At 38.6% G+C, this 13,734-nt stretch overlaps 1 protein-coding gene across 5 annotated transcripts in view; it reads right to left on the bottom strand.

Moving 5' to 3' along the window:
- The window catches only part of USP33 (ubiquitin specific peptidase 33), a 64,196-nt gene that overhangs the window by 44,377 nt on the left and 6,085 nt on the right, over positions 1 to 13,734 (bottom strand). For 3 of the 5 annotated variants that reach the window (XM_019413875.2, XM_019413872.2, XM_019413874.2), the window contains exons 2-3: positions 527 to 658; positions 56 to 109 (exon numbers count right to left, since the gene is read on the bottom strand). In XM_019413875.2, coding sequence (XP_019269420.2) covers positions 56 to 109; positions 527 to 607 — 135 coding nt within the window. In that variant the 5' untranslated portion in view covers positions 608 to 658. Of the gene's footprint in view, positions 1 to 55; positions 110 to 526; positions 659 to 2,859; positions 2,972 to 11,840; positions 11,862 to 13,734 lie in introns of those variants that run through there. The other 2 variants (XM_019413873.2, XM_053893675.1) reach the window with 2 other exon arrangements.

Below are 13,734 nucleotides of genomic sequence, written 5' to 3'. Positions count from 1 at the left end.
ATCCTTATTCAGATATAAATTTTTATAATACCAAAGTTTTGAAACATATACGTACCTCCAAACATGCCCAAAGATTTGGTCCTCTGACTTTACAATCCTGACAAGTACCCTATAAAACAAAAATCAAATAGCATTATCATTATGTTGACACAGCCAAACACATACAATTGACTAATAATATTACATAAGAAATTGGAGGGGTGCCTGGGTGGCTCAGTTGGTTGAGCGTCCAACCTCAGCTCAGGTCATAATCTCGCAGTTCACAAGTTCGAGTCCGGATAGGGCTCTGTGCTGACAGCTTAGAGCCTGGGGCCTGCTTCGGATTCTGTGTCTCCCCTTTCTCTACACCACCCCCACCTTGCTTCTGCTCACGCTCTCTCTCTCTCTCAAAAGTAAATAAATATTAAAAAAATAATAAATTGGAGCCCATGAACACAGAGTATTACAGTAATTTATTTAAAAAAAACACACATTTGAGAGAGCAATGAATGATTTTTCTAAGCAAGGAAAAAACCCTATATCTTACATGAGATTTTTGCATTAAGTCTTCTTTCGTTATTTCACCAACTGAATCCAAATGTGGACAATGATTTTGAAAAGGTGACATTTTGTTAGTAACTTTTTCCTGTCTCCCAAGTATTTCCAAATGAGGTAACACCTATGGGAAAAACAACCAGAAAATATTAATTAAAAAATGGTAAATATTTAAAATCATTAAAATAAAGGCTAAAATAATAAGCATGCATGTTTACAAGTCTACCCTAGTATATTTTTCAAATATACCTAGATTACTTTCATAATTTAAGTTAACATGTACACTGGAAATTTCTCCACAAAATTAACATTATATTGAAACTGATAACTATGTATCAATGTAAGTTTGTTTCTCCATTACTTTTGCTGCTTTTCCCCCTTTCTCCCATTTCATATTTTAGAATATAAATAAAAGGGAAAAAATTAAAGTTATTCAATTTAAGTACTTGTATCTTTTTTTTTTCTTTTTTAAGATTAATCCTTAGACTGGAATAGGAATTAAAAGAACCATCAAATATAAACATTCATTTTCACACTAGCTGCAGCCCCTAGTGATGATATAAATGAAATTGTCTGGTATCTTAGCAATATACCAAGATGGTCACATTCTAAAGTTTCTCAAGTTGGCACCACATTGATACTTTGGACCAAATACTTCTCTACTGTGGAGGTTTGCCCTGTGCATTGTAAGGTGTTTAGCAACATTCTTGCTTCAACCCATTAGATGCCAGAACACTCTCACCACTGCTTTTACAAGTACAGTATAAAATTATGCCCTCCGGGTCACCTGGGTGGCTCAGTTAAGCATCTGACTTCAGCTCAGGTCATGATCTCACAGTTTGTGAGTTCAAGCCCCGTGTTAGACTCTGTGCTGACAGCTGGGAGCCTGGAGTCTACTTCAGATTCTGTCTCCCTCTCTCTCTGCCCCTCCCCCGCTCATGCTCTGTCTCTTAAAAAATATATAAAATAAAATTCAAAAAAAATAAAATAAAATAAAATTATGTCCTCAAAGGGACAACATTATCTCAGGTTGAAAACAACATCTTCACAAAATCCTTTCAGCAACCCTGACGTAGAGTACCATTATTATCTTAATTGCATATAAGACTAAGAGTAGACTGGCATAATGAACTCAAGGGGCTACTTTAAGGATGAAATGAGGTAGCACATGTCAAGTGTGTACATACACACACACAGTATTACACATATGCATATAATTTTATTAGGCACTCTGCAGCATCCCTTTATGTACTTCTTTTTAGATGACCAGTAAGGTCTCATACCTCTCTCTCCCATGAGACCACCAGTTTAAGACTGAGGTAGTTTCCCACATCAATTACAACTTTCCTAATTATCTTCAGGAGTTTCCTCAAATTCCATTAAAATAAACAGAAGGCAAAATGTTTTGTAACCCCAATATACTTAACTTCTTCCAAGACATCACAATATTATAAATGTAATTTATGAGAATGATAGGAATACTATAATGTCACTAAATTTTATCTATCTCCCCTGCAGATCTTATGAATCATAGAGCTAACTGATTTACAGCATTCAACGCATAGAAATCTCACAACTGGTTCAAGTAAAGTGAGTGATTTCCAAGTAAAATCTCAAGTTTAAGTCAGTACTTCCAGATATTTCTTGGATGTGTACATTCTTAACAATAAGGTTTTTCATGCCTTTAGTTCATCCTTGGGGTTTGAGAACACTATTTTGGAAAAAATTAAGAAACTTACTAGGAAAGAATAAACACTTATAAATGTGCTAAAATACTAGCCCATTAGTAAACACATTAAACAGAAAATTTCAATCAAATGAGTCAAATATTATCTTGCAACCGACAAAATACAACAGAAATCACTCCGGGGGTTAATACTGAATAAATCATTATCTCTAAACATTATTTTTTTTTTAATGTTTACTCATTTTTGAGAAAGAGAGCATGAGTGGGGAAGGGGCAGAGATAGAGAAAGAAAGAGAGAAAGAGAGAAAGAGAGAAAGAGAGAAAGAGAGAAAGAGAGAGAAAGAGAGAAAGAGAGAGAGAGAGAGAGAGAGAGAGGATCTGAAGCGGGCTCTGCACTGACAGCCGCAAGCCCAATGCGGGGTTGGAACTCATGAACCATGAGATCATGACCTGAGCCCAAGTTGGATGCTCAACCAACTGAGCCACCCAGGCACCCCTCTAAACATGAAATTATTACATAAGATTAAACAAGCCATGTGCCAGACTTTCAGATGCATGAAATTTAACTTAAAATAACTATTAACGTTTTCCATTTCTTATTTATGTTTGTGAAAGGTCCGGCAATCTTTCCCACCCACCTCTCACTTCCTTCTGTGCTTAGATATTTCTTCCTTCTTATCCAATTACCTCCACTGCCAGCCATGATGGAGTGACAGGAACCAGATTTAGCCTCTTTAAATAACTAAAAAGCTAGACAAAATATATAAAATAACGGTTATCAGGCACTGGAAAGTAGGCAACAATTACCCCAGCTTACGCCTAGAAAGAACTTCTAGGCCACAGTGCACGTAGGAGAAAACCCAGTGTCCAGCAGTCTCCTTGAGTTGAAGGGGCAGTGTTGAAAATGCAGAGGCACCAAGGTGGCTAGAATTCACAAGGCAGAGTAACAGAGAGGAAAGAACTAAACACAGAGCAAATAAACTCATGAGGTTTGTAGAGGGCTACCATTAGGTCTTCAGCTGAGTACTTATGAGCATGTGCATGTGATTAAACTAACCTAAGCAGGGGAAAGAATTACTGGAAAAGAATAGGTAGAACAACTCTGGCAGCCAACACAAGTTTGTTTGTGTCCCCACCAGCCAGAGTTTAAAGAGTTCATAATACACGGGGAATAAAGTACTCAGAGGGTATTACCTCAATAATAGGAAAATGTATCCCTAAAGACTACTTTCGTTCTGCCTTTAAAAAGCTCAAAATGAGTATTACAGAGTCAAATTATTCTCAAGGAACATAACTGTGCCCCAGAACAAAGGAATGAAAAAAACCCCAGCACCTGACAAGATTAAAAAAATTACAATGTCTGGTATCCACTCAAAAACTACAAAACAAAAACAAGGAAAAAAAAAGAGATCCAGAGATAACACAGAAGACAGGATAAAGCATAGACGGTTTTTAAATTTTTTTTAATGTTTTTAAGTTTATTGTTTTTTAGAGACAGAGAGCAAGTGGGGGAGGGGCAGAGAAAGGGGGAGAGGGGGAGGGGGGGGGAGAGAGAGAGAGAGAGAGAGAGAGAGAGAGAGAGAGAGAGAGAGAATGAATCCCAAGCAGGCTCCACAGTGTCAGAGCAAAGCCTGATGCAGGGCTCAAACTCACAAACCGTGAGATCAGATCTGAGCCAAAACCAAGAGTTAAATGCATAACCGACTGAGACACTCAGGCGCCCCAAGGATACACATTTGTTTAAAGTAATCTGTACAGGGGCGCCTGGGTGGCTCAGTCGGTTGAGCGTCTGACTTCAGCTCAGGTCACGATCTCGCGGTCCGTGAGTTCAAGCCCCACGTCGGGCTCTGGGCTGATGGCTTGGAGCCTGGAGCCTGCTTCCGATTCTGTGTCTCCCTCTCTCTCTGCCCTCCCCCATTCATGCTCTGTCTCTCTCTGTCTCAAAAATAAATAAACATTAAAAAAAAATTTTTTTAATAAAAAAATAAAAAATAAATAAAAAATAAAGTAATCTGTACACCCAACATGGGACTCAAACTTACAACCCTGAGATAAAAAGTCGCGTGCTCTACTCACTGAGCCAAACAGGCGCCCCAAGATACATATTTTATTTTATTTTTTTTTTAATTTTTTTTTTCAACGTTTTGGTTTTTTTTTTTAATTTATTTTTGGGACAGAGAGAGACAGAGCATGAACGGGGGAGGGGCAGAGAGAGAGGGAGACACAGAATCGGAAACAGGCTCCAGGCTCCGAGCCATCAGCCCAGAGCCTGACGTGGGGCTCGAACTCACAGACTGCGAGATCGTGACCTGGCTGAAGTCGGACGCTTAACCGACTGCGCCACCCAGGTGCCCCCCAAGATACATATTTTAAAGAGAAACGTGAAGGATAGAAGATAAAAGACCTAAAGCAAATTTCTAAATGTTAAAAAAAAAAAAAAGTCTTAGGTGAAAAATACAGTGTATGAGATGAACAGCAGATTAGACAATGCAAAAGAATAATGAACTTAAAGACACAGCGAAAGATAAATAAAAAAACGTTGAAAAAAAAATTTTTTTAAAAAAAGGGGCGCCTGGGTGGCGCAGTCGGTTAAGCGTCCGACTTCAGTCAGGTCACGATCTCGCGGTCCGTGAGTTCGAGCCCCGCGTCAGGCTCTGGGCTGACAGCTTGGAGCCTGGAGCCTCTTTCCGATTCTGTGTCTCCTTCTCTCTCTGCCCCTCCCCCGTTCATGCTCTGTCTCTCTCTGTCCCAAAAATAAATTTTAAAAAAGTTGAAAAAAAAAGACACAGTGAAAGAAACTATTCAAATTGAAATACAAAAAAAAAAAATTGAGAAATTAGAGTATCACTCAGATGGGTAGAAAAGTCCAAATTTGATGAAAACAAACACAACAAACTTGAAGCACAAGACATATAAACAAATTATATCATGGCACACTAAAAACAAGCTGCTTAAAACCAATAATAAAAAGAACATCTTCAAAGTAGCCAAAAAAGGCCAATAACATATTCTGGAAACAATACAAGCCAGAAGACCATGGAGTAACACCTGTACAGTACTGAAGGAACACTGTCAACCTAGAATTCCATACCTAGGAAAACACCTTGCAAAGTAAGGGCAAAATAAAGACTTCTTATACAAACGTTGAAAGAATTTATTACCAGCATACCTGTACTATAGAATGTATGTATGTGTTTCAATATTTTTTCTTGTTCATATAATCAAATATAGAAAGAGACATATATGGCCTTTTTTGGGCAATAATACAGACATCCCTCTATCTCAACTTTTTCTTGAATACACGTCATGATGCATACACTGCATAAATCATGCAATTAATTCTTCTACTGATGAATATTCACTTTGTTTCCACATTGTTATTAAAAATAATCATGGGGGCACCTGGGTGGCTGAGTCAATTAAGCATCCAACTTCGGCTCAGGTCATCATCTCACAGTTTGTGGGTTCAAGCCCTGCATCAGGCTTTGTGCTGACAGCTCAGAGACTTCTTCAGATTCTCTATCTCCCTCTCTCTCTCTACCTCTCCCCAACACACACACTCTCTCTTAAAAGTAAACTTAAAAAAACTTTTTTGTAAGTTTATTTATTTTGAAAGAGAAAGAGTGGGGGAGGGGCAGAGAGAGAGGGATAGAGAGAGAATCCCAAGCAGGCTCCACACTGTCAGAGCAGAGCCTAATGTGGGGCTTGATCCCACAAACCATGAGATCATGACCTGAGCCAAAGTCGGACGCTTAACCAACTAAACCACCCAGGAGCCCCTAAAAAAAATTTTATAATAAAAAAATTTTTTTGGGGCGCCTGGGTGGCGCAGTCGGTTGAGCGTCCGACTTCAGCCAGGTCACGATCTCGCGGTCCGTGAGTTCGAGCCCCGCGTCAGGCTCTGGGCTGATGGCTCGGAGCCTGGAGCCTGTTTCCGATTCTGTGTCTCCCTCTCTCTCTGCCCCTCCCCCGTTCATGCTCTGTCTCTCTCTCTGTCCCAAAAATAAATTAAAAAAAAAAAAAAAAAAAAAAAAAAGTTGAAAAGAAAAAAAAATTTTTTTAATATATTTAATCATACATGTGAAGATTATTTATGAACTCTATTCTATTCTACTGGTCTATGTCTGTCTTAGTACCAATACTATTAACTTTCTTATGGTAGCCTTTATCATTAAAGCCCTTAATTTTTATAAAATCAAACATGTCTCTTATAACAGCTCTGAGTTTCTGATCTTAAAATTTCATTTGGGCACCTGGGTAGCTCAGTTGGTTAAGCATCTGACTTTGGCTCAGGTCACGATCTCATGGTTCATGAGTTCAAGCCCTGCACTGGTCTCTGTACTGACAGTGTGAAGCCTGCTTGGGACACTCTCTCACTCTCTCCCTCTACCCCTACCCCACTTGTGTGTCGTCTCTTTCTCAAAAATAAATAAATAAACTTAAAAAAATTTTCCTTCATCCTTGTTTATATACCTAACGCTATAGAATAACCTTAAATATTTTTTTTAAACAAGACTTTAAAGACAGGAAGACCTGTCTTTAAAGACCTGTCTTTAAAGACCTTAAGACAGGAACCCAATGTTATTTTCTTCCAGATGGGCTGACAGTTGTACCAGCACCACTTACTACACAATCTACCCATTACCCACTGAATTGTAATACTATCTTTATTACACTTGCACATATTTCTGGATCCCCTATTTTGTTCCACTAATCTACGTATGCCAATACCATAGTTATTTATTTTTTAATGTATCCCTGAATACTTTTAAGTGTATTTATTTTGAGAGCACAAGCGTACACCCACACACAGGCAAGTGGCAGGGGGCAGAGAAAAAGAGGGAGAGAGAGAGAGAATCCTAAGCAGTCTCTACACCACCAATGCAGAGCTCAATGTGGGGCTCAAACTCACGAACTGCAAGATCATGACCTGAACCAAAGTCGGATTCGTAATCAACTGAGCCACCCAGGTGCCCCACCAATACCATATTTAATCTGAATACAAAAAATGTAGAATATTTTGATAACTGTAAGGCATTCCTCCTTCACTATTCCTTTTCAGTTTCCTTGGCTATTCTCTGAATACACTGGAAACATGATAGTTTTACCTAGTTTTCCAATATCAATACTAATTACTTAATTTTACTGTTGTAATGCATTTACTAGAATCTCTAAGACCATCTTGAATATAAAGTGGGGGCATCTGGGTGGCTCAGTCAGGTAAGCATCTGACTTTGGCTCATGTCATGATCTCACACTCCATGGGTTTGAGCCCCACATCTGGCTCTCTGCTGTCAGCACAAAGCCTGCTTCAGATTCTCCGTCTCTCCCCCCTCCTCTCTCCCTTTCCCCCACTCATGCTTTCTCAAAAATAAACATTAAAAAAATGTATTTATATAAATATATACACATATACATACACACACACACACACATACACACACACACACACGTGACTGACTGTGAGGGGCCCTAGGTGGCTCAGCCGGTTAAGGATCTGACTTCGGCTCAGGTCATGATCTCACACTTCTTGGGTTCAAGCCCCACATCAGGCTCTGTGCTGACAACTCAGAGCCTGGAGCCTGTTTCAGATCCTGTGTCTCCCTCTCTCTCTGCCCCTCCCCCACTCATTCATTCTTTCTCTCTCTCTCAAAAATAAACAAACATTTGGGGTGCCTGGGTGGCTCAGCCGATTAAGCATCCGACTTCGGCTCAGGTCATGATCTCAAGACTCATGAGTTCGAGCCCTGCAATGGGCTCTGTGCTAACAGCTGGGAGCCTGGAGCTTGTTTCAGATTCTGTCTCCCTCTCTCTCTGCCCCTCCCCCACTCACACTCTGTCTCTCTCTCTCTCCTTCAAAAATAACCATTAAAAAAAATTTTTTTAAGAAAAGAAATAAACATTAAAAAATTTAAAAAATAGGGGCACCTGGGGGGCTCAGTCAATTAAGGGTTCGACTTCAGCTCAGGTCATGATCTCACGGTTAGTGGGTTTAAGCCCCACATCAGGCTCTGTGCTGACAGCTTAGAGCTGGGAGCCTGGAGCCTGTTTCAGATTCTGTGTCTCTCTCTCTGGCCCTCCCCCGCTCGTGTTCTGTCTCTCTCAAAAATAAATGTTAAAAAAGGTAAAATAAAATAAAATAAAAATAAAGAAATAAAAGTGATTGTGAGCATCCATGTCTGGGTCCTTATTGTGATGGTTTTGCTATTCAGGACATTTGCTATAATTTCCTCCTATTCTTAATTTACTTTTGATTTTTTTACAGTAACCTATAGGTCCAACATGGGGCTTAAACTCACAACCCTGAGATCGAGTGACATGCTCTACTGACTAAGCCAGCAAGGCACCCCTAATTAGAAACAATCTTAATGAACTTTATTAAATGTCTTCTCAGCAGCTACTGATGGTTTAATATATTCCTTACTTCATCCGATTATATAATCTATTAACAGATTTGATATAAATAACCCTTGCATTGGTGTGATATACCCTATGGGTCAAAATGTACTATTAGCCTGTTGCTTCATATCTAGATTCCACTGTGTATTTCTATTTAGAGATTTTGCAAGTGAAATTGGCCTTTTTGGGTAACATTTTTATCAGGGATAAAAGTTATGCGTGCTTCACAGAATGCATTTAGTAGCTTTGCATCTTCTAGACCACAGAAAATGTTCCATTATTATCATTATTATATATTATTTATAAATTAAATGAAACTCAGTTGTGAAACTATCTGCTATGCTGCCTCTTTGAAGGACACATCTTTTTTTTTTTATTCCTTTTTAATGTTTCTTGAGAGAGAGAGAGAGAGAATATGAGTGGGGAGGTGCAGAGAGAGAGACACACACAGAATCTGAAGCAGGCTCTAGGCTCTGAGCTGTCAGCACTGAGCCTGATGTGGGGCCCGAACTCATAAACCTTGATACCATGACCGGAGCTAAAGTCAGGCACTTAACCTACTGAGCCACCCAGGGACTCAGGACATATCTTCAATCATCTTTAAATTCCTTAGTGAGAATGGGTCAATTCAAGTTTTTCACTTCTTGGGTCAATTTTACTAATTTATATTTTGCTATTAAATTATGCATGCCCTCTCAATTTTCAACTTTGGCATTATAGCATGGTTGTGATATTCTCAAGAAAATTTGCATAACGTTTCATTAATCTCTCCTATATCCAGATCTATGATGTTTCCTTTCTCATTCCTAATCTTGAGTGTTTTTACTTGAATTCTTTTTTTCCTTCTATAGCAGGTTTATCTAGTTCATTGGTCTTGGCAAAAAGACAGCTTTGCAATTTATCCTTTCCACTATTTTTTGTTCTGCTGCTTCCAATTCCATTAAAGTTTTATCTTTAATTTCCACGTCCTACTTGGTTTTGGTTTTATTTTCTTAATCCCTAAATATAAGTACTAAATTCTCTTATTTTTTTACTTAATAAAAGTATTTAATTTGATTACATTTTCCTCTAATGTTTACCAATTAAATGGAAATGTTCTCATGGCTTTCTAGACAGTCTTAATCTCACTTTGATTTTAAAATGTTTTAAGTCCACCATTAGAAGAATGGAATGGCACATTCACAACTAAATACAACACAATAGTTTAACTGCATGACATGGATGGATAATTTACCAACAGAGAAAGCTCTAAAGGACATAAGTTGGATTGGGAAAAAAGGAAGCTATAGAATGATACATACTGTATAAAACCACTGAAGTAAAAATTTTAAACCAGCATTACAGCACATTATATCTGGATACAGATACATCCTATAAAAATACAAGAGGTATTGCAGGTTGTGCACTCTGAATGTTGCCTCAGAACAAAGAAATGGGGACCGGGGAATAAATTCTCTGCTTTAGTATCTGGTATTAATTTTCTGGTATATAAACAATTTAATGAGAATTAATAAATATAAACAAAAGCTAACAATTTGAACCAAGGCTATTTAGTATTCCTTAACAATTAAACACAACACTATCAAAATAGAAGGCCCTTAATATTCTAGTTACCTAGTTTTACTCAATTAATTCAGTATGGTAAAAAAAAAAAAATCACTCTTTTATTCCTTCTTTTGATAAAGATTTACTGAGAGTAGGCTATTTAGATATAAGGGAGTAAGACAACAGGGGTTCTAAGTTACTTCAATTTCTTCTCCAGCATATACCAAAAGAAAGAAGGCATGCATGCTTTCATTCTGGCCTGACAGTTTGTCCAGGGAAGACAGGTACTAGGCATTAGAGAAGACAGACAACATAAAGGCAGTAAAAATGAATGTATATGAAAATGCTATTTGTTCAGTATATAGATGTATATCCAACAGAAGTCTGAGACTCCTCTAGAAGCGTGTGGTTCACAAGATGGGAATCACTATGGAGCACAAGAAAATTCAAGCTCTGCATGGAAATTAAGGCTTTCCATAATTTGACCTCAATTTGTCCTTACCTTTACAATCTTTTATCTGGCAACCTTTTCCTCTGTCTAGCCTAGCTACAGTATTTGAAATTTTCTCAGCCTTATAATGATAGTAATAACCCCAACTAAAAAATGTTTCTGGCTGAATTCACACACTATGACGCACAGCTCAATTGCCTATCTATAGATTCAAAACTGCTTCTGAAGATGATACTTTTAAGTGGGGGGATGGGAGAAGGGAAATACCATGGCAGTAAAATCAAGTTTCATGCCCAAACTTCTGGCCTTGCCATCCGAATAAGACCAGATATTCAAATTTTAGGAAAAGCACAGGGACCTGTGTTATTAATATATGTTACACATCAAGACATAGTTGGTGACCTAATGAGAACCTTTTAATATTGGGAAACTGCCTGCATTCCACTGTCTAGTCTAACCTGAAAGGTAAATATAAAGTCATATTCAAGCAACCATGAGAAAAGAATTAGGAAAACTGGTAAATAACAGTAATAGAGAAGATCGATACGAATCCAGAAGGTCTCTACTAGCAGGTGGCAGAACTGTTCGTACTTTTAACAAAAATCTGGATGAATATACAGAAGGCAGGCTAGTGAAATATAGTTATACAATTATTTTAAAAAAGATTTTTTTTGGGGGGTGCCCAGCTCAGTCAGTAGACTCTTGATCTCAGGGTAAGTTCGAACCCCATGCTGGGCACAGAGTTTACTCAAAAAATAAAAATAGGGTGGGGCACCTGGGCGGCTCAGTCGGTTAAGCGTACGACTTCAGCTCAGGTCACGATCTCGCGGTCCATGAGTTCGAGCCCTGCGTCGGGCTCTGGGCTGATGGCTCAGAGCCTGGAGCCTGCTTCCGATTCTTGTCTCCCTCTCTCTCTGCCCCTGCCCCGTTCATGCTCTCTCTGTCTCAAAAATAAATAAAACGTTAAAAAATAAAAAATAATAATAATAAAAATAAAAATAGGGACACCTAGGTGGCTCAGCTGGTTGAGCATCTGACTCTTGATTTTAGCTCAGGTCATGATCTCAAGGTTCATGAGTTTGAGGCCTGCAAAAGGCTCTGTGTTGACGGCAGGGAGCCTGCTTGGGATTCTTTCTCTCTCCCTCTCTCTGTCCCCCCACCCCACTCTCTCTCCCCCCTCTCTCTCAAAAATAAACATAATAAATAAATAAATAAATAGGGCACCTGAGTGGCTCAGTAGGTTGAGTGCCCAACTCTTAGTTTTGGCTCAGGTCATGATCTCAGGGCTGTGGGATCGAGCTCCCCATCAAGCTCCGTGTGAACACAGAGCCTGCTTGGGATTCTCTCTCTCCTCCTGCTCCTCTCCCTCACGTGCGCTCTCTCTCTCTCTCTCTTTCCCTAAAATAAACAAATATTTTAAGTTTATTTGAGAGAGAGGGCACGTACATGCCAAAGACAGTGGGGGAGGGGTAGAGGAAGAAATAGAATCCCAAGCAGGCTCCATGCTGTCAGCACAGAGCCCAACATGGGGCTCAATCAAACCCACAAACCATGAGACCATGACCTCAGCTGAAATCAAGAGGTAGACACTGAACTGACTGAGTCACCCAGGTGCCCACAAAAAGATTTTTTAAAGACATAAAAAAAATTAAAACATAAAACCTAAAAACTGAATAAAATCGTTATCTTTCTTACATGTTTTTTTATAGATGATGGAGATTAAAGAGTACACTTATGATGAGCACTGAGTCATGTACAGAATTGTTGAATCACTATATTGTACACCTGAAACTAATATACCATTTTATGTTAACTATACTGGAAATAAAATTTATTATGATGAGGGGAACCTGGGTGGCTCAGTCGGTTGAGCATCCAACTCCTGATATTGGCTCAGGCTGTCATCTCGTGATTGTGAGGTCAAGCCCCAACATAGCGGTCTGGACTGAGCATGGAGCCTGCTTGGGATATTCTCAATCTCTCTCTCTCTCTCTGCCTCTCCCCTGCTCACACTGTCTGTCTCACAGTAAACATTTAAAAAGAGAAAGTATGTTATGACGAGCACTGGATGTTATACATAAGTTATGAATCACTGAATTCTACTCCTGAAACCAATATTACACTATACATTAACTAGAATTTAAATCAAAATCTGAAACAAAAACAATTTTTAACTTAATAAAAAATAAACTGAAAAAATAGTTTTTAAAGAAAAAATAGGGGCGCCTGGGTGGCTCAGTCGGTTGAGCATCAGACTTCAGCTCAGGTCATGATCTGGTGGTCCGTGAGTTCGAGCCCCGCGTCAGGCTCTGGGCTGATGGCTCAGAGCCTGGAGACTGCTTCCGATTCTGTGTCTCCCTCTCTCTCTGCCCCTCCCCCATTCATGCTCTGTCTCTCTCTGTCTCAAAAACAAATAAATGTTAAAAAAAATTTTAACAAAAAAAAAGGAAAAAATAAACTTTAGAAAAATGAACTAAAATTAAAGATGTTGATACAATATTCTAAAGGAGGGTTCAAAGAATCTACTATCTAAAGTGATGGTAAATGTATATGTATATATATGTATACATACACACACATATATGCTAATATATATGTATATATATATATATATATATATACTTAATACAGGGTGAGATAATAAGCACTCAATAAGTAAATATTAACCACTATGCAAGCAATTCAAAGCATGGACATTTAGAGAGAAAGCAAAGGTTGGAGGACTTTACATATGTGTTCCAATTATCTGGACATAATGATCAAAGTATGAGGGAACCTTTCTTTTTTATATAACCAGAGAAAAGTGAGAAATAGCAAACCCAATCAATGGTGAAGATTTTCAGTGATTAGAGCTACGCAAAAATGGAGGGTCCAATCTTGGGAAATAGGATGTTGCCCATCATTGTTACACAGAGGCTGGATGACCACCTGTCAGAGGTATTCCAAAGGACAGTATTTTGCACTAAAAAGTCAATTCTAAGATACTCTAATTTAGAAAAATTAATTTGCCTGTCAGAAGTTTCAATTTAGACTACTGTTTCACCACAACTAATCTGACTAGTCCAAGTGGCACTATTTTAAATATTAGGCTTTAGAATTATTTAACAGCAAAAATGCA

Source organism: Panthera pardus, unplaced genomic scaffold (genome assembly GCF_024362965.1).
Source record: "Panthera pardus isolate Hobbes unplaced genomic scaffold, ASM2436296v1 HiC_scaffold_11, whole genome shotgun sequence".
In the NCBI taxonomy this organism is placed as follows: Eukaryota; Metazoa; Chordata; class Mammalia; order Carnivora; family Felidae; genus Panthera; species Panthera pardus.
Note: the sequence above shows the minus strand (reverse complement) of the source record. Positions and strands in the feature narration are given on the sequence as shown.